The following is a 25608-nucleotide window of genomic DNA, read 5'->3' as shown; positions in this document are numbered from 1 at the left end:
ATATATCATCAACAATTTGAATTTTCTTTATTCGTGCCCATTGTACGAACCATTATCATAGGAATTATATTTTATTAAAAGCTGAAACTCAAACCACTTCATTTTAATCCAAAGTACATGTTTATTGCAGCTGTTATATAAACAAGCTAAGTTCAGATAAGATCAACAAGACTGGTAATGTACAAGAAATGATAAAATAGATGATTAAATATGGATATTTATTTTTCACGCTTCACCAAAAGAGACATTACAGATTGTACTTTTCTATAGTCTCAGAATTTGTGATAAATGAGATTTCATGGAGGCTAATGGGCTGTTAAGGTGCAAAGGACATGTTTTTAATCTGCTAATTGGACATAAAAATACATTAGCTCCCAATACACCCAGCATTAACAGTTTGAAACCTTTCTTCTTTCATAGCAGTATTGAAAAATGGCATGGGCAATGATAAAGTCGTTTTTTAATAAATGAACGGGGCGTACCCACCCCTTTTTAAGCCAAGACACTCCTAACAGGTGTGGGAAACACAGTACCTACCATTTAGTGTAGTAGTTTATAGAGAGGATGTCTTTTGGAAACTCTGATATTAGTTTTCTTTTGAATAAGATTCGCACAGTCTTACAGTTTTATTAATAGATGGGTTATCTTCTTGGAACAAGGATCGTACACATGGAGTGTTGTTCCGACTTTAGCATCAATAATATGAAGAAATTGTTGTTACATCATCATTAAGAGAATGGATATCAACAAAAGTGATATGAGGCTTGGAAGTGGTTTTAACGATACTACAGATAGTACGGATACTTTGTTTCAAATTGAAATCCTGATTCCGGTAACGATAATTTGCATCACCCTCTTTTTCTTGGGCGTCACAGGAAACGTCATAACAATATTGGTTTTCAAACGATATAAGGACATGAGATCCACAGTAAATATGTATCTTTCCAGCATGGCTATCTCGGATATTCTTATCTTTCTTGGCATGCCTTCTGACTTGTACAGAATTTGGAAATATAAGCCATATATTTTTGGGGACTTTACTTGCAAGTTTCTGGTGTACCTGAGTGAGACGTGTACTTATTGCACAATCCTTCACATTACTGCTGTAAGTGTGGAGCGATACCTTGCTATATGCTTTCCCCTGAAATCAAAGATAATCATTACAAAGAAGAGGGTGAAAATTGTAATTGTTGTTCTGTGGATTTTTTCTATAATTACAGCTGGACCAATAATGTTCTTGTTTGGGGTGGATCACCCTGCTGAATCCGAACCAGAGGAATCCATGGAATGCAAATATATGGAGCAGTCAGCCCAAAGTGGGCTTTTCCATTTAATGATATGGGTTTCTACCATATATTTCTTCGTACCCATATTTTTTTTGACTGTGCTCTATGGACTTATCTGTAGGAAGCTATGGAACAGCAAGCATGGCATCAGGGCTGGCAATAGAGGAAAAGACCACAAGCAAACTGTTAAAATGTTAGGTAAGCAAACTCGACATGCTTTATCTAAGAACTAAACTTTTTTTTGTGGTTTAAATTCTGTCCTGTGGTAGCATATATTGCTGATCTCAAAATGAATGCAAATATGTTAGTAAGTGAATGTTCATTGAGTGATTTTGTTCACCTAGAATTCATTTAATGAATCATATAAGGCTTAAGAATAAATTATATATTATATCCTTTCGATAATGTTTAACATTTATTAATAAATTAAGATAATTATGGAGTTTACGAAAAATATTCAAGGGAACAAGTTAAGAAAATAAAATAAATATATATATATATATATATTTATTAACTAAAATGTTTTTTTACTGGGAGCTTACTATGTCTCTGGCAATATTCTATAATGCAATACATGATCATATACTAGACTTGTGCACAAATCACTTTCAGCTGTGCTGAACAAATGAAATGCCTGTCAATCAATGGACGTAAGAATTGATTCGTTAGATAACTATGAATGAATCCATTTATGTGGCCATAGATTGACAGGCATTTGATTCGCTCAGGGACTTGTACATGAAGCTAGCGTGTACAACAAGCATGTCAAACTCAAAGTCTAGCACGGGCCAAATAAACAAGGTTTAAGTTTATGTGGGCTGCAAAAAAAACAAAATTGTTTTCATAGAAACAGGTTTATTTTGAAAAGTACAGTATATATATAAAAAAAAAAACTTCTACTAAATCCCAGTCCCCCCTATACTAAATCCCAGTCCTCCCCCTATACTAAATTACAGCACCCCCTTCTAGCCAACAAGCAGACTCCACTCACATTGCCGCTGCCAGTATGCAACTCCAGAGTCCGGCCTCTGGTATACCCCAAATAGCGCCGTCCGCACCCTGTGCCAAAATGGATCCTCCCACTACTTCTTGAAACCCTGTGAAGGTGGAGCATGTCGACGTCGGAATGTGACGTGGCTTTGCGTGCCTCTGTGCACCTCCAGGTACTCCACTGTCCAGCTCTGGCCATCGCAACACAGACCGACACACACACTCACTGACACACACACACATTTAATGACAGATACACACACTGACACACTCAAATCATTCCCTGGTATCCAGAGAGGATCTTCTATCCGGAGATCTCCTTCCTGCTCCTTACTGCTCCCTCGTGCGCTAGTTTAGTCATTCTGGGTGCCGGAGTATGACGTCATAATCCGGCACCCGGCATCACTACAGACGGCGCGCGAGGGAGCATTGAGGAGCAGGAAGAATTTTAGCAGAGTAGGCACCTGCAATGTGGAGAAGCAGGTGCCTACTCTGCTTTAACACCAAACATGTACTCGCGGCTCGCCGGGCCGCAAATATGTCCATTGTGGGCCGCGAGTTTGACATGCTTGGTGTACAAAAAGCACTTTTCCCATGATGCTGTGAGTGTACATGTTCATTGGTGGCTCCCAAATTGTATCATTGGATTACAATAATTTATTTGCTGGGTTTATGGTATGATTTTTTTTTGAGGGGGGGAGTGGAAGACAATTCAAACCTAATTTTTAAAACTTTGCAAAATGTAATCACAACTTCCAATTCAAGTTCTACTGTTGAAAAAACTTCAAGAAATTACATTAAGAGCATGCAAACTATTTGTAAAGTTGTCTTGTAAACCTGAACTGAAATGAAAGCTATCACTATTCTGTCCAGCAAGGAAGGTCAAATGCGCGAGTGTCCAGCCGAATGTACAGAAGACATGGGCATCTATAACTGCAGAGAGATGATCAAAGGTTTCACACCAGTTGTGTAGTATTAGTGATACAATGCTTTGTTCTTCTCTGTTCAGTACCTGTCTTTTGATAAAGTATCCAGGTGTATTTTTAAATAAAATCTGACCTTTAACACAACTCTTTGCTCAAAAAAATAAAAATGTTTTACATACTGGAGTTCTTACCGTACAATCCCCCCCCTCCCAGTTACTCTGCCACCATCCGTGCATGACCAGGGAAGGGTAAAAACATAAACAGTGAGGTCCTCTTCAAGGTGTTATGTCACTACAACCATACTGTACAGAATGAAGAACCCTGTTCAATAGGCTGATACATAGGGCGTTAATGATTCTTGTTGTAATGTGATCTGATCAAATGCCCGTTGGAAAGTAAAGAGAGCTTGGACTCTTGTGTTGCTGTAAAGATCAGGCAGCTACTGTACTTCAGGAAATATGTGAGACCTTCAGAATTATCTATATTATTCTGTTTGAAAATATTTTCTGATCTTTATATAAATTCTAATAATAGCTAAAGATGGTGCCCCCTGTCAATATTTTGGTTTAAAGAGACACTGTAGACACTATAAATATTTCATCTCATTGAATTTGTTATAGTGCTTGGAGTCCTCTGGGGCTGTTTAACATTGAATTAGGATTCCTAGTGCCCAGAGCCCTACCTCCACTGGAGATGTGGCAGGGGTTCCTTCTTGCTGTATTGACAGAATTTCGTGCAAACAGAATGTTGGGAATTTGTCCATTTGTGTTCAGATGAAATTTAGTCATTAAGTGATAAAAAAGGGGGATGTAAGTGATTAGAAAGGGGGATCTGTTGCTCCCCCTGGCCCCCACCCAATGGCGGCAGGTGGGGTCCTAAGTGACAAAGCAGCTCAGGCACCATAATCACTTCAGCTGTTGTAATTATGTTTTTTTTAAGTGTTCCTTTTTAAGCATATATTGGCTTATTTATTTTTAAATCACAAATAAATACATATTTTATGTTTGGTTTATCGTTTTCTGTTTTTTGGTTTTTTTTCAGCTGTTGTGGTTGTGTCCTTCGTGTTGTGCTGGTTACCTTTTCACATTGGCCGCATCCTGTTTGCCTTGTTTGGAATAAAACACCTATTTTATGAACTGACACAGTATTTCAGTTTAGTCTCTATGATTCTCTTTTACCTGAGCGCATCTATCAATCCCATGCTCTACAACATCATGTCACAGAAATACAGAGCGGCAATGAACAAGATCCTGAAAAGAAGACAATCTCTGCAATCCAGGAATATGACAAGAAGCGAGCCACCCTCTATGGAAGGGACAGAGCTCACCTCTATTAATTAACTTATATTAGAGGGACACTCCTGGTACTAAAACTACTTATATATGTTACAGTTAAAGTGAGAAATCAGTTCATGTGCACATTACCTAGTTAATCTGCGGATTAACTGATTTGCTCAGTTAAAGTGCGGAATCAAGAGTTTTCCGCACTTTACCTAGGTAATGTGCACATTAACTGCTTCCGTCTAGTTAAAGTGCAAAATGTTTGTTTATTTCCCTCGGTAAAAGAGGAATTATTTATTACAAAAACGTCCTTGCAGAACCTGTTTCACCCTTTCAATGCAAAAGTTTGTTTCTTTCCCTCGGTAAAGAGGAAATTATTTATTACAAAAACGTCCTCACAGAACCTGTTTCACCCTTTCAGTGCAGTCTCTGCAGAGTCGTTCACTTCTCGCCTGAAGGCAGAAAGATTCTGTGTGAACCTGTCTCGATTCTTTTTGTGAGCAAGTTCCTTTCAATGCCCTCCACCATCAAATTCTCAAAGCATAGACGCATGGCTTGTTGCTTCTCAGAGGGGGCTGGCTGCTAACAATGCTGCTCCGTAAGTCCGAGAAATTCTTCTCTCATTGAGGAGAATGAGACCAAGGAGAGGTCTGCTCATGGACCACTGATTCCGACAGTCTTCAAATATATGATGATATTGAGAACAGTGGAGAGCATCTGCTGGGATCATTTCAGAGTGTTGCTGCATAATGTGCAGGAAGCGCTCGCTCTTTTGTGGTGGTGGGGGGCTCCTCGTTTCTTACCAGTTAACTGTTTGAAGAGGTATGTGACTATGGGGTCCAGACAAGAACAGAACAGCAGCCTGTGCACACCATGGTGTCCTCCAGAGCTGTGAGCCCCTCAGAGATGGAGGATAGAATGATTTTTTTGCACTTTAACGAGTGCCTAGTAGGTAATTTGCAGATTACTTAGGTAATGTGAGAAATATTTGAGAAACAAAATCATGTTCTGCACTTTAACTGATCGCCCTAGTTAATCTGCAGATTAACTAGGTAATGTGCATGTTAACGGATTTCTGCACCTTAACTGTAACATATACACTTTATAGATTTTGATTCAAATAATTAGTTTTTCTACATACAGTTTTGTATACCTTTTGAAAATTGCTTTTTTTTTTTTGGAACAAAAGAAACAAAACTTTGGTTTAATTGTTGGATGGCCAGTAATGCAATATAATACTGTGATATGAACCCTTTGAGTGCCAGAGATCTGACTAGCATATCTTAATGCAAATTTGGAAGTCTTGGAACTTATACAGCTTAAAGGGACTCTCCAGTGCCAGTAAAACTAACCATTTTCCTGGCATTGCAGGTCCCCTCTCCCTCCCACCCCCATCCCAAGTTGCTAAAGGGGTTAAAACCCCTACAGTGACTTACCTGTATCCAGCGCTGATGTCCCTCGGTGCTGGGTCAGGGTCCACCCACGCTCCTCCCCTTTATGAAAACTGCAATAATTACAGTTGCAGGGTTAAGGGTAGAGGGAGTTGGCACCCAGACCCCTCCAATGGGCAAAAGTGGTCTGGGTGCCTGGAGTGTCCCTTTAATGCAGTGATCCCAAACAAATAGATTTAGATCTCGAATAAAACGAGTATATCATTGTTAATGACCATCTGTGAGATACTTGGAAAACCAATCCTCTTGAATGTTGACATGACATTAAGAATTTTAAAAACATCTACGGGTTGCGCACATACATAGTATATTTTAGGTAGAAACAGGCTTACAGCAATCCCCTGTTTATTTTTAAGCTGATCTGTCATGTTTTACTTTCACAACAACAGTATTGTTTATCTGCCTATATGGGGTTTCATTTTAAGTGGGTTTTTTGGGGTTTTTTTTTTTTTTTACACAGTTTGTGTTAACTAGTTTACTTCATAAGCTTCCTTTCTTTGGGCTTAGCAAAGTCCATTTACAATGTTAATTAGCTATCTGTACTTAAAGGGCAACTATCAATTTTTTAATTTTTTTTTTAATTTTTTTATTTTTTTAGCAGTTTATTACTTAATATATAGTAAGGTCTGGAACTATTTGGACAATCACACACGTTTTGGTATTTCAGCTGTTTACCAAAATAATTTCAAGTTTCAGTTAAAAAGGGAATATGGGCATAAAGTGCAGTCTCTCGGATTTTGGAAAAAGAGTTTAGGTATTAGAGCTCTTTAATATGGAGGTCCAAGGAAAGCAACAGTGATGGATGATCGTTTCCATGGTAAAGAAAAACTCCTTTACAACTTCCAGCCAAGTGAAGAACACTCTCCAGGAGGTTGGCATGTCATTATCCAAGTCTATCGATAAGAAAAGACTTCATGAGAGCAAATACCGAGGTTTCACCACAAGAATAAAAGGCCAAATTAGACTTTGTTAAAAAAAGAACATCTAAAAAAGTCAGCCCTGTTCTGGAAGTGCATTCTTTGGACAGATTATCAACCTGTAACAGAATGACGGAAAGAAAAAAGTATGGAGAAGGCTTGAAATGGTACACAATGCGAAGTATCATCTGTAAAACATGGTGGAGGCAGTGCGATGACATGGGCATGCATGGCTTCTAATGGCACTGGTGTTTAGTATGTGACAGAAGATGGAAGCAGCTGGGTAAATTCTGAAGTGTATATGGATATATTGTATGTTTAGATTCAACCAAATTCAACAAAGTTGATTGGACAGTACTTCACGTTACAGATGGACAATGACCCAAAACATACTGCGAAAACAACCCAGGAAGTTATTTAAAGCATAGAAGTGGAATATTCTGCAATGGGGAAGTGAATCAACTGATTGCAACCCAATCGAGCGTGCATTTCACTTGCTGAAGACAAAACTTAAGACAGAAGGACCCACGAACAAACAAAAACTGAAGACAGCTGCAGTAAAGGCCTGACAAAGCATCACAATGGAGGAAACCCAGCATTTGGTGATGTCCATGTATTCCAGACTTCAAACAGTAATTTTCTGCAAATGATTCTCGACAAAGTATTCAAAATTCTAATTTTATTTAGGATTGTGTTCATTTGTCTAATTACATTTAAGCCCCCGAAATAGGGGGACTGTGTATGAAAATGGTTGTAATTCCAAAATGTTTCATACAATATTTTTGGTCAACCCCTCGAATTAAAGCTGAAAAGTCTGCACTTCAATTGCATCTTGGTTGTTTCATTTCAAATCTTCTCAAAATGAGCATTCTTTTGCTCCTTACAAACTCATCTGCCAGTGGGTCGTCACTACTCTCATGAATGTGATTTCAAAATGGAAGATCTCACACATTCGCAATAAAGTGCTATAGGCATCTACTACGGATCATGTGGGAAGACACATGTTCCCATCAGCCGTAGGAGCTGTTTGCCAGGAGTAATTTGATAGCTTTTACTTTGTCTCATGTTTATCTTTTCATTGTATTGGAATTTGAAAGAAATTCCAACACAGTCAAAATAGCTTTTCTATCTTTATAAAAAGGGACCGTTGCCCCTAAAAAATTTTTTTATTGCGAGTGTTCACTAATCTCAACCAATGAGGTTTAATAATGGGGGGGGTAGCCAATCAATATCCAGGAAGTATTATAATTTTATAAAGTCCATACATTTACACAACAGTCGTCTGAAAATAGGATATGTTAGTATAGGCCAGGGACAAAGAAACAACATTTAGACAGAATTAGAAGAATTTTATTAGGCAAAAAATAAAAACATGAGAGATTAGTTCTAAGGGGAATAACAGCAGGGTAAGCCTTGTTCTGCAAAAATATAACATTATAAAAATGCAGTTTGAAAACTACAACCCAAGAAACAAACTCCCCTATAAACATTTTTATACTTTTTATTGGACATTAAATATATTAACTATTTCATAGTAACAATTTAGTTATACATAAGCAGGGTAATTTTATTATATTGTAGAAGATACCTCAAAATTACAATGAAGATACAAAGCAACATGTCTCTAACAAGGACTCCACTAAATTACATAAATTTGGAATGTATAATAGTCTGTAAAAAAAAATAACAATAATAATAAATGATTTTAAAAAAAAATCACAAAACTATGAAAAAAGTAGCAGTAAGTGTCGGATGGCAGTACGCTAATCATTCAGTAAATTATAGTAGCTTTATTTATGTTTTTGCATTATGAACCATTATAATTTTTAGTACGTGTTGAAGCCTGTAATACAATTGCTGTCTACAACGGGGGGGGGGAGGGGGGGAGCAAGAAAGGAAAAACATGGATACGGTTTAAAGTTTAATGTGTCTTTGAAAAAAATCTGTTCGCTAAGAAATAATAAAAAAAATCCTTTGGCAATGATGACAGTCTATCTTTTAATAAATGAAAGAAAACAAATGTAAAATAGTCAAATACAGAATAAAATGTAAACATGTCTGTAGACAGCGGACACTAACAAGTGTACAAAAACATATTTACAGACATACACGCAGACACTCATCAAGATCATTTAACTCTTTGCCTGTGAGAGGGGTCAGCATTGAACTGTGGTCTGACAGAGAAAGGGTTAATACTGGAATTACTTTATTTCACCGTGAGATGATTGTTTCTGCTACAATTTGAACAATACATTCAAACCTTACTTTTTCGCGACTTATTAAATCAAAATAAATAGAATACAAATACAAAGTGTAGATATCTAGAAGAAAAAAAAAATGTACATTTTTTTTTCCGATTGCACCGAGCCTACTATAAAGGGAGTGGCAATACAGGTTGATATGCAGACATAATTTCTAGATGAATTAACGTTAAACAGGAGAAATACACAAGACATCCAACTATGCATAAAAAAAAAGGGTGACATAATACATAAAATGGCAAAAAAAAAAAAAAAAAAAGGGGGCTTTAGCACATGATTTGCATTTCTGCAAAAGGTTTGGAAATCAAAAAATTTCAATTAAGGATTTGATGATAAAAGAAAAAAAAATCACATGAAAAATAAACACTATATTTTGCTACAATAGAGTTATTGTAGATTTTATTTTCTATAATAAAAGTGACTCGGACGAGATATTCTTAAAATGGACCATAGCTCACGTACTATTAGAAACAGTCATCGTCAAATTGATGCAAATTATGCTCACACATTTGTAAATCCATGTTTTTTATAGATATAAAATATTCTAAATAACAATGGCATATTGTGAGAACTAAAAAAAAAAATCTGAAATATAAAGTGATGGAATGTATATTTATATACTTATATATATTTATCAGCATGATAATTTCTTACAAAAAAAAAACATCTTATATGTAAAAATATTTAGGTTAGTAGATAATACATCATATGGGCATCTCTGTAAAGAATGTAAAAAAACAAACAAAAACAAAAAAACGTGCGGCATTTATATCTTAGATTACAGACAGTATAAAAACATTTATTTGCTCAGTTTGAGCTAAATAGTGTAACATTTATAATAAATGCACTTTTTCCCCCCCTCCGTAAAGACAAATCTGTGCTTAATCAGAAAGTGCTGCAATATGTTCTTTAGAAGCACAGAAAACTAGATATAGATATATATATATATATATTTTTTTACTCGAACATATAAATGAAATGCAAAGCAGGTCAACATATGGAAATGGGTTTGCATACACTTCATGGGTTTGTAAGGCCTATTTACCCTTCAAAAGGCAGAAATAACACACATTGAATGGATTGGACATATTGCAATTAAATAATTGAAATATTAGCTAATGCTTTAAAGGTACACTACATAATTTAAAGAATTCATAGAAAGCAAGAAGCTGCATGGTCATGCTATACATTACCGTGCTATTATATTTAGGATGCCCATTTTATTAGCACCAAACTCCATAAACATTAGTTTCTTTTTTTCAGGAAAAAAAAAAAAATATGATTCATTTTTACACCAATAATGGTGTGTTTCCCTTATAATCCTGCAGACATATAATCAGCACGGCTTTGTTTTAACATGACATACTATAAAAATATAGCAAATCTGCATTAAACCATTCAGATGTGGATAACTTGAATTCATTAAAGGAGCAGTATCCTAAAAAATCCCTGTCTAGGAAAAATGAGTTGAGTTCAGAGCAGTGTTTCACAGATAAATGCCGTATTCTCCTTCCTTTGGCATCATAGGCTCGTTGAACAAGCCATTGTTAGAAGAAAACTGTGCGCATGCACTAACAGAGTACATGTACAATATTCCTGATGCTATCGTTTTGACAGCTGGTTTGGCGCATCAGAGAAAGGGGAGGAGTTATAGGCTATAGGTGGTTACTCTGAGAAACGCCATATGGCACTTTACAAATCACAGGCATGAATCAAATCGATGACTTCATTCATGTGACTATGGAACAAAGCAGGCCTAACTGTCCCTTTAAGGATTTACTGAAATGCAATGAAAGTTCTATATGGAGTATCTTTTTTTTATGAGTGTATGTATAATTATATGCACCCATACATACTGTGTTTACACAAACACACCAGAGGTAAGCTTATAAAATATTATACAGAACTCTCAGGTTTTTATCAGTATTGAAGTTACTTAAAATTCTCAAAAAAAACCAAAAAACCAGTGTACGCCATCTAGAGTCCCTTTCACGAAAGAACAGTCAGTTTTTGCATTACAGCTCTATTTTCTGTATTCATTACAGAAATTGATAGCGTTCTAATGAAGACTGAGGGCTATTTACTAAACAAGATATTGAAAACTGAACTGGGAGGATTTGTTTTACCTTTTTTTTTATTTTGTCCTTAAATTTAGCAAATTCCTTTCCACCACAGTTTAGTAAATAAACCCTTCAATGTCTAACACACTGAAGGAGGCACAGTGGAGTTTAATAGAACCTAATATCAATGTGGAAAAGCCAATAAATGTAGACCCACTGGTCCGTTTGCAAACTTGATTCGCACATCTCTATTCTTCACTTCCATTTCACAAATATCACATCGTCTGATTATTCAATAAATCACAGTGTGCTTGTCTACGATTTCCTAAAAGCTTCCCTAATGCCTTTCGTATATGCACACCCTTTCATTGCCAGGCCCGTGAGGCCAAAGGTAAGAGTGGAAACTGCGTGCCTATCATTCTTTTTTTTTTTTTTGAACAATTTTGAACAAACTATTCCTTTTGTCAACTACCACTTGCAAAAGCTGAACATTTAACAAGGACGTGCTTTAAAAGCAGAGGTTCTATATAAACGAACAACGCTGTCTTGACATTTAAGAGTCTATTAAGGCATTTCACACCACGGTTCTAGAACATAGGATTTTAATTCCCTTTCTAAGAATTTCATGATGCTTTATGTTTTTGCATGTAGGAAGGATTCAGTCGATCCAGCCTCTCAATGAGTGAGCAGCAAGAATGGAAATGCACTTATATATAATACAATCATTTCCACCTATAAGTTTAATTAGAATAATTAAACATAAATATTGAAAGAAAAAAAAAAGGAAAAAAAGCACAGGTTGTTTTAGAAACAGACAACTAAAATCTACTTGATTACAAAGTACTGAATAACAACGGCAAACAGGAAAGCCACTACTGCAAACATCATCAGTAGCAAAATGGCAAATTGCTCATCACTTAGGGGCTTCCTCTTGGCCTTTGTGGATTCCGTGGTAGTGTTTGGACACTGTAGGACCAATTCTTGTCTTTGAGATGAGAATGTGGTGCTTGGACTGTAAGGTCCATATAATTCCTGCAATCCTGTAGAATCTTGGTATTGTCGTCCAGCGCAAACTCGAAACCGGTATTCACAGTTTGTTTGAAAGTTTGTAAAACTGAATGAGGTGTCTGGCCCTTTGTATACCTGTTCAACATAAAAGATACAGTGTTACTCTGTGTTTTACTAATGCAGGCCAAGGGTAGCCAATCAGCTATCCCCCATTTTGTTATGGTTCTGAGGAATGTTCTTATCTGAACTCATGAACTGATATGTAGACCTATATTAAGTTGATGGGCTGATGCTTAATCCAGCAAAATTACAGACGGAAAAAAACAAAACACTCCTTAAACACTTTTTTTTTCCAAGATAATGGGACTGCTCACACAATGTGCAAGATGGATAATCATATGGTGCAGACCAGGGAGTCTACAAACCCCATTAATATAATACATAATCTGAAATATGTCTGGGCACACAGAGGTTAAAGAGATACTATAGTCACCAGAACCACTACAGCTTAATGTAGTGCTTCTGGCGACTTTAGGTTTTCACCGCAAACTCAACCTTTTCATTGAAAAGGGAGTGTTTACATTGCTGCCAAGTGACATCTCTAGTGGCAGTCATGGAGACGCTCACTAGAGGCACTTCTGCCTAGAGGAGCTGAACATTCCTCATAGAGATGCATTGATTCGTCTACCTTTGCCAGACATCTTAAAATGGGCCATGGTTGGATCTTCCAGCAAGACAATGATCAAAAACATGCATCAAAATGAACATAAATGTTTTACTGACCACAAAATCAAGGTTCTGCCATGGCCATCCCAGTCCCCTGACTTGAACCCAATAGTAAACCTCTGCGGTGAACTGAAGAGAGAGTCCACCAGCTACAACCTCACAATTTGAGGCATCTGGAGAGATGGTGTATGGAGGAATGGTCTCAGATCCCTTGCCATGTATTCTCTAACCTCATCCAGCATTATAGGAGAAAACTCAGAGCGGTTATCTTGGTAAAAGAAGGTAGCACATGTATTGACTAAAAGGTTGCCAATAATTGTGCCACGCATACATTTAACAAATACTTTTTATTTTAATCATAAACCTGTGTTGTGTTTGCCTTTGTTCACTATCCATAAAAGCAGAGTATATTTTTTGAACAAAAGGTTAAACAAAAAAAAAATAATTCTCACAGCCTCCTGTGTTCGCATTTACTAGGGTAATGCCAATATTAGCAGGGTGCACTGTGTGTGTGATCTCTCTCTAGATATATTGAGAGAGAGAGAGAGAGAGAGAGAGAGAGAGAGAGAGAGAGAGACCTCTGCTAATATTGGCATATCTCTCTCTCATATATATACATATATTCATACATACATCATAAACACCTATATGGTATATTATAAAATATACCATAGAAATGTAATAACTATAAAATGTAATACAATTATTTCACATAATGTCATTACATACCTGATCGATCTCTCTCCCGTTGGTAAGTTGAAGGATGTAAACAATGGGATCTCCTCGCATGGGCTGCAAAGCCTCCCAGGTAACTTCACACATATAAGGTTCAGTCTGTTGTACTTTAGGTGCTGTAAAATCAAAGGAAACTCATATGTTACATCAATGTCATACTTAAATACAAGACGTGGGAAAAACAATCAACCTACGGTGAAATCACAGGAAAATATATGGAATAAAATATGCATTTAAATGAAGATCACACCTGCCTTCTCTAAAACAGGTGCTTGCCTCCACCTACTCATTTGTAACACATGTCGCTTCACACAATATATAGTAATGCAAAAGCACACTGTCATTGTGAGATGCTGTGAATACAATTTGTCAATGGACATATTTGTAGTGGTTCATTACCCATGGTACGGTTACAGAGGCACACAAAGACTAGACGTGAAGTAGTACGGACATTAGTTGCTGAAAATCCTAAATTATGTTATAGCCATAAATTTGTCAGCACTTTAAAAAGCAAACAATCGCATTCTGCATTCTAATGTCCTTTTTGGCAGTTTATTTATAACAAAGCACATTGTGGTCAGTTGATAACAGACTGGCAAAACTTTGTTCACATTAGATAAGAAAGAATCCTTCCAACGTGGCCATTTTGCAACCTAGCTGAGACTTCACCGCTAGCAGTGATAATGTTACTAACTTTTTATTTAAAAAAAAAAAAAAATCATCTAAATGTTTGTTTTGTTTTATCACTTCAAAATTATTGAATACATCATTAAATCCTTCATTGGATGACAAAACGACCAGCATGTAGTATGTAGGCTATGCTAGAGAAGTAGGTAAAAAGCAGTTATTTTCAATAGCCTTCAGATCTATACTTACTGCCTTCTGTCATTGCAAAGCTAATCATGGAAGCAAACAATCAGTTTATGGAGGGCTAAAACGTTTTTTCAACACTCTGCCAGATAGAGTTTTGAAAAAAAATTATAACCAGTCAGAATTCCCCACCTTTTAATGCCGCTGGTGGAGATTTGGTTGTAGTAAAGTTGTAAACGTCAGAAAACGGCCCCTCTCCTGCATCATTGTAGGCTTGGATTCTGAAGTTATATGTAGTTGATTCATTTAATCTTTGAACCTTATACGTGTGGCATGGACCGTTGTAGATTGTAAAAAACCTAGGAATAGAAGAATTCAATCTTTCATATTGGCCCTAATAGGTTTGTTTTCAACATGACAAATTATTAAGCAAACAGTAGCAATATAAAAAAAAAACAAAAAAAAAAACACACACAAGGGAGATCTTACACATTAAATCTTAAAGAATAGAGATAACAAATTAGCCAATTTGTCTTCAAGCCTCACCAGTGCAGGTGTCAACCCCTCCGCCTCCAGCTGTTCAAGGTCGGCCAGGCTCGTTTTTGTGTTGATGTGGTGCCACTCCACTGTACAGACTACCAGGGTTGTACCTATAGCATTTGGTACCCAGGGCAAGTCCTGTGTTTGGCTCCCCCTCCAAAAAATTTGTAAGAAACACCTGATTTTTTTTTTTTGATTTTTTTTTACACGTTTTCTTTTTTTTTTTTCTGTATTGCACAAATGTGTAAACTTTGTAAAACCCCTGTCAGTTCCTTCTACAAAACCCCTGTCGCACCCCTCTCCTACAAACCCCTGAACCTCACACACCCAGTTACAGGCAGATAGTCACACATACAGTTACAGGCATACAGTAACATACACACAGTCACACATATAGTCACAGGCATACAGTAACATATACACAGTCACACATATAGTCACAGGCAGACAGTTATAAACACAGTCCATTACAAGCAGTCACACACAGTTGAAGCCAGACAGTCACGCACACAGTTACAAGCAGTCACATATACAGTCACACACATGCACACACACAGTTACAGGAAGACAGTTACACACATACACACAGTAACAGGCAGGCAGGCAGACAGTCACACACACACACACATATAGCCACAGGCAGTCACGCATACACAATTACAGACAGGCAGACAGTAACAGGCAGGCAGATAGCCTCTCACACACATACACACACACACACACATAGCCACAGGCAGTCATACACACACAGGCGCGCACACACACACACACACACACACAGTTACAGATAGGCTGTTAGTTGGAGAAGCACGGATTCCTTCTTGCTGCACTGCCATGTGCAGCAGTAGCAGCAGTGGGTAAGGGCCTTGTTAAGCTCAGCCCCCGCTGCTGGTTTGACCTTGCCCTGGCTTTTCTTAGCATGGGCCCCCACTTTCCTTCCATGTGGTCAGTTCAGCTATCAATAGCTCGTCTCTGCACTTGTAAGCTGTGCCGGCCGCCCGGCACCCCAGCTTCCATGGGGCACAGTTCACATATCCCCCTCCAGCACCCAGACCAGGATCATGGTCCCCACCTAACTGGTTGCACCAGGCGTGGAGCCGCTGCTCCCTCCCACTCCTCCCGCCCGCAGTACGCCACTGCAGACTACTTTTAAAGAAATGGCGGACCCAGGCAGCTTGATTGATGAACCCGTTAAGTTGGTCAAACTTGAGCCTCGGCCTAAGTCGCCAAAATTTTGACGACATATGTACTGGAGAATTATTTATAACTTTTACAATTTACTACAATGCAGTGTGTTTTGAATAAACAGTCTTGTGTTTTGTTTTGCCAAAGCTATTATTTCTTTTTTTTTTTATTTGCATAGTGTAAATAGTTGTACTTTGTACTTTACAAGTTACATTACAGGTAGGAGGTTCAGCAAGTGATTTAGGTATATAAAATATATACACAGCTTAAAATTCCCACTCATCACTAGCCATTAACAAGTGAAAAATTAGGATTTTTAAATCCACACAAATTATATATTATAAATAAATACAATCTCTAATTATGTGTAGATTCCATTGTAGTAGAGGTGCTGGTTGCTACACTAAGTAGACGGAAGCAGCACCAAGTTTAAAGGTGTGTATTCCTAACGTTATAGTGGCCTGGTGGCCTTTTAGATTAACGGCCCCCAAACTGTAGAGAGGGGTGGGGTGGTATTTTACTTTCTCCCTTACAGCACTGGACTATGGTTATCACCGCTTCCTCAACTGAGATAATCCTTTTAAAGTTCCAATGCTGGCAAAGCATCAAGGGAGTTGTTGTCACGGCTCTTCTGTCTGCAAATAAACTAGGCAGCTACGCCGACAGAAAGGTTTTAAACTTACCTTGGTCGGGTAGGGCAGCTGCCCGGTCTCCCTCCGTTCCGGTCCCCAGCGGGTGTAACGTTCTTAGGAACGCCGGCCACTGCGGATCAGGATTTTATAATAAACTCACCTTCGCCCACATTAAAGATGGTGCCAACGTGTGTGCGACGTCACTTCATAGACATGCACGCACGTTTTGGGGTCAGAGGTCAGAGACAGCCAATGACAGCCTATAGAGGGTTATTTAACCCCTTAAGGACCAAACTTCTGGAATAAAAGGGAATCATGACGTGTCACATACGTCGTGTGTCCTTAAGGGGTTAAACCCAAATTACCTTTTTGCCAGTGTCCTGTCGTGGTTTCCACTAGCTAGTTATCCGAGAGTGTGTTCCTGATCACGTTTTTTCTGGTATTTGACTTTGGCTTTGTTTTGACTTCCCTGGTTTCGGGTATCCTTGACTTCTGGGTTTCCTCATCGTTGCGTCTCATTCTGTGTCCCTGACCTCGGCAAGTATTTTGACTATTCTCTTGTACGTTAAGTCCGGCCATTCTAAGGTCCGCTTAGACGTTATCCTTAGTCTTTAGCTGTGATACAGTTCTGCGTGCTGGATCAACTATAATCCTGAGAGTTGTATTCCACAACATCTGGAGTGCCGACGGTTGCCTACCCCTGTACCATAGGCATATAAACTCTGCAGTTCTGCAGAATGGCAATATTTTCAGTTGCAAAGTTAGAATGATGGTAGAGGGGGTCCTGCCACGCAGACTACTTTATTGAGATGGAGTGGTATGGGTGCCTATAGTGTCCCTTTAAATGTAAATTATTTTAAAGAAAAAAAGCACTATATTGTTAATTTTCTATAGAAACAAGTGAAAATAAAGGCTGTAGAATGCACCAGCTCATGTCTTTCAAGCTGTGAGGAGGCCCAGCGCCAAACTGCTGAAAGTAATGAGCAAACAGAGCTTTTAAACCTCCAGAAGATTAATTAGTTGATTCTGTGCCCATTAACAGAAACCATCGCTAATGTCTGGAGAACCTGAATCTCTCAACGTTAAATTTTAACCAATTACCTTTATGTCACTAATGAGCTGGTAACATGCAGGATAGATGAGTCACTCATTAATCAGTTCTCAAGCCCCAGCCAGCTACTCACCTGCTGAGCTTATCCTCCATTTGTAAATTGAACTGTGAAGTTTCAGTTGCTAAAGCTTTGCTCGATCCGTCACCCCATTTCAACTTAAGGCTTTGGTGGCTGAAAACTACACATTCCAGAGGGGGAGGGTTGGGAGGTGGTGGTTTGGTTTTGGCTTTAATAGACGGGCTAAAAGGACCTGCTCCAAAACTGTTTATGGCCTGGATCCGTATCCTGCAAGAAAGGAAAAGTAATTTCATTTTTTTAAATGATTTTCCAAACATTGAACACAGATATCAGTCTGAATTGCATATACACACTTTATACTCGGCAGAGCTCAAAATAACACGGAGGGGCATTATCAAAATTCCAGACTTCCATCTCCTACTGAACTACTATTACCACTAAGCTTAGCCAGGCACTGGCTGTGTTTCTGGCTGTCAGAGATTCAATGGAATTGGAGGTCTGGTATTTTAACATGCAATTTCAGGTGATCGTCATATAAAACAATGCAAATGGAAGTGGATATCTCATAAGACACATTCAAGGTTTTTCCCTTCCTATATTCTTTTAATCACAGACAATTTAACCTATTCTGTATGAACCATATTTGTAGTCTATCCTTTGACCTTAGTAAAGGGCCCTTTTTCTTTTAAATACTTTATTTATTATTTTTTCGGCCACACAAGTTGCCATTTTCCTTTTTTTAATACGAGAAGAAACGGTTTGTTTAATATTTCTTGCAATAAAATTATTTTCCGACTCTAAGCACCATGGTCCTTAGAGTAACTGTTTAAGGGCCACAAAATAATTAACTACATTTGAAATTTACCTGCAAGCTGCAAATATACAGTCATTCAATAAAGTTCCCAACTTTATTTTAAAATTCATTGGTTCTAAACTTGTTCTTCCCATAAACATACAGGCTGGACGAACACCGGGGGAAATGTAAGACACAAATATCTAGTGCCATAATGGCAGCATTAATTAATGGATATTAAATAGCTCTTTAGTGCAATATTGAAGTATTCACTTTTAAGTGCAGTAATAGACAACATTTCACACTCCCAACTGTAATCCATCAAAAAGAATATCAATTGACATTACTCGAACCATTGGGCAACACAAAAAAACAAAACAAACATCTGTGGGGTTCATGTGATTTTGAAAAACACAGTAAATACATTACCTGTAGGTGCGATCAGGGATTAGGTTCTGTAAAACACAGCTTGTAACACAGTCTACGGTTAGCTGCTGCTTATCCCCATATTCTATGTTATAACCAATTATATCGGACCCATTGCAACATGGCTCTTTCCAGGCAATCGCAAGGCACTCGGATGGTGAAGGAAGAGAGGCTTCTAAAAGTTCTTCATCGACCACTTGTAAAATTGATACAGCAGCTGGAACAGACGCTGGAGTGGTCACCACGGCAGTATCTCCAAATAGTCCGGTTCCAGCTGTATTAACAGCCTGAAAGGAGAATCATTTCTTTATATCTTTTAAAAGATTTACACTGTATTTACCATTTTACAAAAAATGTAAAAGAAAATTAGACACAGCCATATCAATAGATCGACACACACACACACACACACACACACACAAATTGTAAAGAGGGAGGTTAAAGGGGAGAGAAAGAAAGAAAAAAAAAAAAAGACAGATGAAGAAAGGATGGAGAGTGAAGGAAAAAGAGGACAGGGGAGGGTGGGCGGAATAGGAAAAAGCAAAATAGTTGATCTTTAAAAAAAAAAAATAATAATAATAATTATCTGGTGTCACTACCTGGACTCTGCAGTAATATGTAGTTGCAGGTGTAAGGCCTTTGATTTCATAGCTCGAACATGAGCCGTCATAAACTATCTGCATGCATCCATCCATCCTTCCCCATTCTAACCTGTATTCGGTGACTTCTGAACCGTTACATAAAGGAACCTTTAAGAAAACAAAGCATGTCAATGACAATCCAAACAGAAGCACACCTCTCTAAATCACAGTTAGTAAATAAATATCCTTGGCCACTGCAGCTGCTCTGACCAGCCGCTGATGCCACACACATTCTGAGAGCAGAAGGCAGGGGAATTAGATCCACTAAAGAAAGCATACCATGAGTTTAAGAACAGATTAAATACAGAAAATTATAGGGAAAAATTGGGTTGGTTTATCTACCAGCATAGAGCTAAATAAATACATTTTAATGCTTGCCATTCAATAATTATTTTTTTTTTTTACTGTATACTTACAAAACAACTTAACTACATATTAACAATACTGTAGCAGGGATAGGCAACCTTTGGCACTCCAGAGGTTTTGGACTACACCTTCCATGATGCTTTGTGCCAGCTTCATGGCTGTAAGAGTACTGTGGGAGATATATTACAGAATATCTGGAGTGCCGAGGGTTGCTAACCCCTGGACTATAAAGTATACAGTATGCCCTGAAAATGCACATAGATATGTGATTATTACACTATTCAATAAATGATTAGAGAAGGATGAAATTTCATGCCAAAAAAAAACTAAATTTGAGACATTCAACAGCTTTCAAGTGTGGAGGAAAAACAAATAAAAACCTGCTTCACTGCAAACAGTTTGAATGCATTAACCCCTTAAGGACCAAACTTCTGGAATAAAAGGGAATCATGACATGTCACACATGTCATGTGTCCTTAAGGGGTTAAGAAACTTAGTGTAACCATGCAAATGGATGGGCATTACTATTATTTTTGCCTTCAGTAGGAAATTGCAGAAAACGGAAATTCCTACAAACAGAAAGTAACTTTGTGAAATGCCCAATAGTCAGTAATGGTGCTAGTTACCCAGAGGGTGCACAGCTTATTGGCTGTCAATCAATGAACCGGCTCTACACCGCAGGTCTTAGCTCACTGGAGTTACAGGAAGGTCCTGCAAGGATACAAGTTCTCAGGAAGCTACAACTGTAACCCAGCAGACTCCGGGCAAGTGGTCAAGCCATTTTGCAAACATTTGACTATGTAACCTGGGAGGGCACCACTGACACCATAACCACTACAAAGAGTGTTTCTTTAACAAAAACCTAGACATGTGAAGGGTCACTAGTTTACTTTGCCAAGAGAATAGAGGTGTTTCTAATATACTGATCCTCATACTAAACTAAACATAACAAAACTCTCAACACAAAAGAGTTGAGTATAGGAAACACGCCTACCTCCCAGCTAGCTAGTACGCAGTTTGCCGTCTTACAGATCAATAAGGGCATTTTGCATCGTTCAGGTGGCCCAGGAGCTGTGCAGAATTCTGATTTTTCTGAAAAAGGTCCGCACTATAAGTAAAAAAACAAAAAACACACAAGTAAGGACGGTTACAAAATAAATACATTGCGACAGACATATACCAACAAGTAGTATGACAACGTACCCCCGCTTTATTGGCAGCTCTGACCCAGAAGCTGTAGGTCTGCCCAGGCAAAAGGTTGCTCACTGTGCATTCTAGCTCAGGACCTTGGTAGACTTGTCCCCGATCTTCTTGTTCAGGCTTTGACATCTCAACAGTGTAACATGTTACCGCTGAGCCACCATCGGAAGCAGGAGAAGCTACAAAAACAAAAAAACAAAATAAGAAACAAGTTAAAAAGATTTGTGCTGTTAGCATCTATATTAGACATTTCTGTATTAAGATGTTGAGTCCTCTGCTAGACCCAACACCTAGAAAGGATGTGTGCTCTAAGTAGAGAACAAAGATATTTATTATAGTATATATAATGTTTATACTTAAACTCTCCTGCCAACCCCGTGCTTACACAGAGCTAATTCTAATTGCTGTGCTTCTTTAAAGGTATTTGTGCACTAGCATTCGTACTTCAGGACATCTATGAAGCATTGAAAGGCAAGGGATACTAAGGGTCTACACTGCATTATAAAAAAAAAAACAATTACTTCTGCAAACAAAGTATGAATAAAAGAGAAAAAAAATATGATAGAATGTATACACAAAATTGCTGTTTTGAACTTCCGTGCTAGCTATACAGCCCAGAATATATTTAAAAAAAAAAAGCTTTATTCATTTATTTTTAATTAACAGCATTTGGTAGCGAAGGTTAAAATATTTTAACATGAAGTCTTCTCTTCCTTGTGCTCAACATAAATGGCTTTTAAAAACGCGTGGTATATGCAAGAAAAGTGACAGGTACATCATGTGCAGACACTCACCCCACTGCAGGTTTAATTCTTTAGGCTTGGCCTTTCCAGCTAGACGTGGGGGATGACAAGGCCCCGGTGGTACAATACCTGTTTGGACTGTTAGCACATCAGAAACCTAAAAAAACAAAAACAAAACAAAAAAAACATTAACAAAAAACAAAGGATTAGTAAAAGACACCAAGCAGAAAAGCTCACCTGCTTTCTCTAACTGATCTGGAACTAGGTCAAAGGTTATCGTGAAAACATATATTGCTTAATCTAACTTGTGTTGTGGTGTATACGTGTCATGCAATGAAAAGTAAATGGCTACCATATAGGTCAGATCCTGTACACCAGTGGCAAGCTTGATGGATTTTGTTAAGGCTTACCATAGTAAACCAAAAAAAAAATCGGTTTGGAGCATCACAAACAGCTTAATGTGTACAGGCATCTTATGTGTTAGTTTTGCTCATTAGACAACTGGGGCCACTTAAGCCTTCATTTTATCTGATAACAGCAGAATAGTCCTTCACTGCAACATGACACGACTGTAATGATCCAAAATGTCAGTACTTCCTGACAGAGAAAGGAAAGGAGCGTGTGAAAATTACTGGGGCATTAAATAACGCTTAGAGTATCAAACTTCCCTAACTTCACAAGGTCACAATTTATATGCAAAGTAGCGTTTCCTCAGCAACTCAAAAAAAACAACAGAGTGCACATCAAGGGTAAAATATACAAAGCATGGTTCACAAGTAAAAAGAGTTAATGATCTTATAGTACAGTTTATCGAGTGTTTATTTTAAAAAATATGTACTACTTTATAAAATCCTAAAGAAACATTTATTTCTAGCCCAGCTGGACTGTCATTACAATAACACAACGTCAAGAAAACTGATGATATAGTAATGTTTGCACTGCAATTGTAGAATACCAAAATGTGACGGAAGATAAGAACCATTCGGCCCATCTATTCTGCCCAATTTTCAAAATACTTTCATTAGTCCCTGGTCTTATCTTATAGCTAGCATAGCCTTATGCCTATCCCACACATGTTTAAACTCATTTACTGTGTTAACCTCTACCACTTTAGCTGGAAGGCTATTCCATGCATCCACTACCCTCTCAGTAAAGTATTACTTCCTGATATTATTTTTAAACCTTTTCCCCTCTAATTTAAGACTATGTCCTCTTGTTGTGGTAGTTTTTCTTTCTTTTAAATATAGTCTCCTCCTTTACGGTGTTGATTCCCTTTATGTATTTAAATGTTTCTATCATATCCCCCCTGTCTCGTCTTTCCTCCAAGCTATACATGTTAAGTTCCTTTAACCTTTCCTTGTAAGTTTTATCCTGCAATCCATGAAGTGTCCAATGCTCCACAAGTTACATTCAAGCTTGTATTAAATGTAAGAAAAATATCTCACAACCTAGTTTCCTTTTATTTGTGCAAAAGGTGTTTTTTTAACTTAAATAACAGCAAAATTAGCCAAATACACCTGTGACCAAAAACCTGGATTTGCAGAATTTAGCCTACATAGTCATGTCTGTAATAGTGACTATCACCATCGCCCTTGCACTAACCTATGCTATTTTGATTTAACATTTGCAAATTCAGTTTTCAATTTACTACAAGTTACCATCTGGAGTAAAAGCCCTAAATAGGTGCTCACAGTTTTGGAAATTAGGTCAGGTTATGCTGTTATTATTGAATGAGGAGTAGCCAAACAAACGAAAGGAAATACATTATTATTATGTTTTTAACCATAGATATTGTTATTTAAAAAAAAAAAAAAAAAAAAGAAGTTTGATATTTTAACCCCTGAAGGACCAAACTTCTGGAATAAAAGGGAATCATGACATGTCACACATGTCATGTGTCCTTAAGGGGTTAAAAAGCAAAGATTGAGTATTATAAGAGAAGTTTATCTCACCTGACTTGAGCCAACCACGTTGCTGCAGTACACTCTTAATCTATAGGAAGTACCGGGCTTGAGATGATCACATACGTGCTCCTTCGAAGATCCACTGTATATCATGTCCCACCTATTACCTAATGAGACCAAATGTAAATATATATATATAGTGTAAAGGTATTAAAACACACATGAAAAAACAAACAAAAAAAACCCAAAAACTTACCATTTGAAGTTTCTAAGATTTCAAGAAAGTATTTAGATACTTCTGCCCCTCCATTGTCTTTTGGGGCATCTAAAAGAACATGAAAATTGTTAGAGTTGTTATTAAACTAACCAGATATGACGAAAGTAAATCAAACATCTATAAGCTTACCCCACGTAACCTTTACACTGTGAACATGAATTTTTCCCTTTATACTCGGCTTACTGGGAGGACCAGGCTTATCGGGAGAGGTTGAGTATTCTACAATATTACTGGGGTTACTTCGGCCTTCGCTGTTAAATGCAAAAACCTGCACAATAAAAAAAAAAAAGAGTTTCAGTGATTGGCAGAATAGGATTTTGCACATACACATACATTCTTTATCCTCGTCTTGTTTCATTCACCATCCATTACTCACTTGGTTTTACTGACTGATCGGATTCATTTAATGAGCCTGTGGCATAAGTAGAAGCCAAGTGTTCTCTTACAAAAATGGTTAGCTTTAAAGGTAAACTATGGGGTAAAATAACCCCCTGTTTTTTTATGGCATTATAGAGATAATAAATATATGTGCTAGTAGCAGATAGACCTTTCCCAGACCAGGAAAAGAATCAGGAGCCTCTCATTTATAAACTTTTTATTTAATATAACACTGCCCATGAGGGGTTTATGGATGAAGTATTTTATCCCTCAAGAGCAGTTCCACTCATCGCTCTCCACGTTACTCTTCATTGCAAGCCTAGAGGTCCCACGCTACACTCACCAGGGGTAAATTTCTACTTGCTACAGCTGCACTCTGACTTGCCAAGTTGCCAATAGCTAGGGGGCAAGTAGAAAATTTTGGGCTCTGCCATTAAATCTAATAAACAGGTAAGGGGCCACAGTTATCTAGATATAATGAAGGTGAAATCGTTTTTTCCAATGGCACCAAACTCTAGCAGAATATCCTCTTCGTTTTGCGCAGTGCAGGTTTTAGTAATGCACTGTTAGATGGTGCCATATCTTGCCCACACTGCATTACTAACATCCAGCAAAACAACCTCAAGGATGCCCTTACTTAAATCTTGGCTGCAATTGCCCCGGGTTCTCTTATTATGATTCTGATGAACCCATGGGACCTATGGTTCATCTGCCATGGTTGCCATTTATGAACATCAATAGATCAAGAAAAGTCAAGTCAAACCTGTACATACCCTAAACTTGTAAGACGTGTTCCTCCTCAAGTTCTTTAAAGTGCATGAAAGTTCTTCCCCATTATGTTTTGGTTTAAAACCATAACCCTGCAAGAAAATGAAACACAAATGTCATCTTGTGGCTTTTCTTTAAAGTTGTAATAAAATACTTTAACAGAATCCTTTCTGCA

At 37.7% G+C, this 25608-nt stretch overlaps 2 protein-coding genes across 4 annotated transcripts in view; one reads left to right on the top strand and one right to left on the bottom strand.

Annotated features, from left to right (window-relative positions):
- Positions 1-736: 736 nt before the first annotated feature.
- Positions 737-4542, top strand: LOC134573641 (growth hormone secretagogue receptor type 1-like). The gene is made up of 2 exons (XM_063433427.1): positions 737-1484; positions 4244-4542. Exons 1-2 carry the CDS (start codon positions 737-739, stop codon positions 4540-4542), a joined length of 1047 nt encoding a protein of 348 aa, XP_063289497.1.
- A 7070-nt stretch (positions 4543-11612) lies between these two features.
- Positions 11613-25608, bottom strand: part of LOC134572752 (fibronectin type-III domain-containing protein 3A-like) — an 82298-nt gene continuing 68302 nt past the window's right edge. For all 3 annotated transcript variants that reach the window (XM_063431912.1, XM_063431913.1, XM_063431914.1), the window contains exons 14-26: positions 25439-25525; positions 24417-24555; positions 24267-24335; positions 24059-24177; positions 22158-22263; positions 21367-21542; positions 21158-21271; positions 19756-19905; positions 19160-19443; positions 17992-18204; positions 14643-14809; positions 13635-13756; positions 11613-12314 (exon numbers count right to left, since the gene is read on the bottom strand). In XM_063431912.1, the coding sequence (XP_063287982.1) occupies positions 11997-12314; positions 13635-13756; positions 14643-14809; positions 17992-18204; positions 19160-19443; positions 19756-19905; positions 21158-21271; positions 21367-21542; positions 22158-22263; positions 24059-24177; positions 24267-24335; positions 24417-24555; positions 25439-25525 (2064 nt within the window). In that variant the 3' untranslated portion in view covers positions 11613-11996. The remainder of the gene's footprint in view (positions 12315-13634; positions 13757-14642; positions 14810-17991; positions 18205-19159; positions 19444-19755; positions 19906-21157; positions 21272-21366; positions 21543-22157; positions 22264-24058; positions 24178-24266; positions 24336-24416; positions 24556-25438; positions 25526-25608) is intronic.

Source organism: Pelobates fuscus, chromosome 9 (assembly GCF_036172605.1).
Source record: "Pelobates fuscus isolate aPelFus1 chromosome 9, aPelFus1.pri, whole genome shotgun sequence".
Classification (NCBI taxonomy): Eukaryota; Metazoa; Chordata; class Amphibia; order Anura; family Pelobatidae; genus Pelobates; species Pelobates fuscus.
Note: the sequence above shows the minus strand (reverse complement) of the source record. Positions and strands in the feature narration are given on the sequence as shown.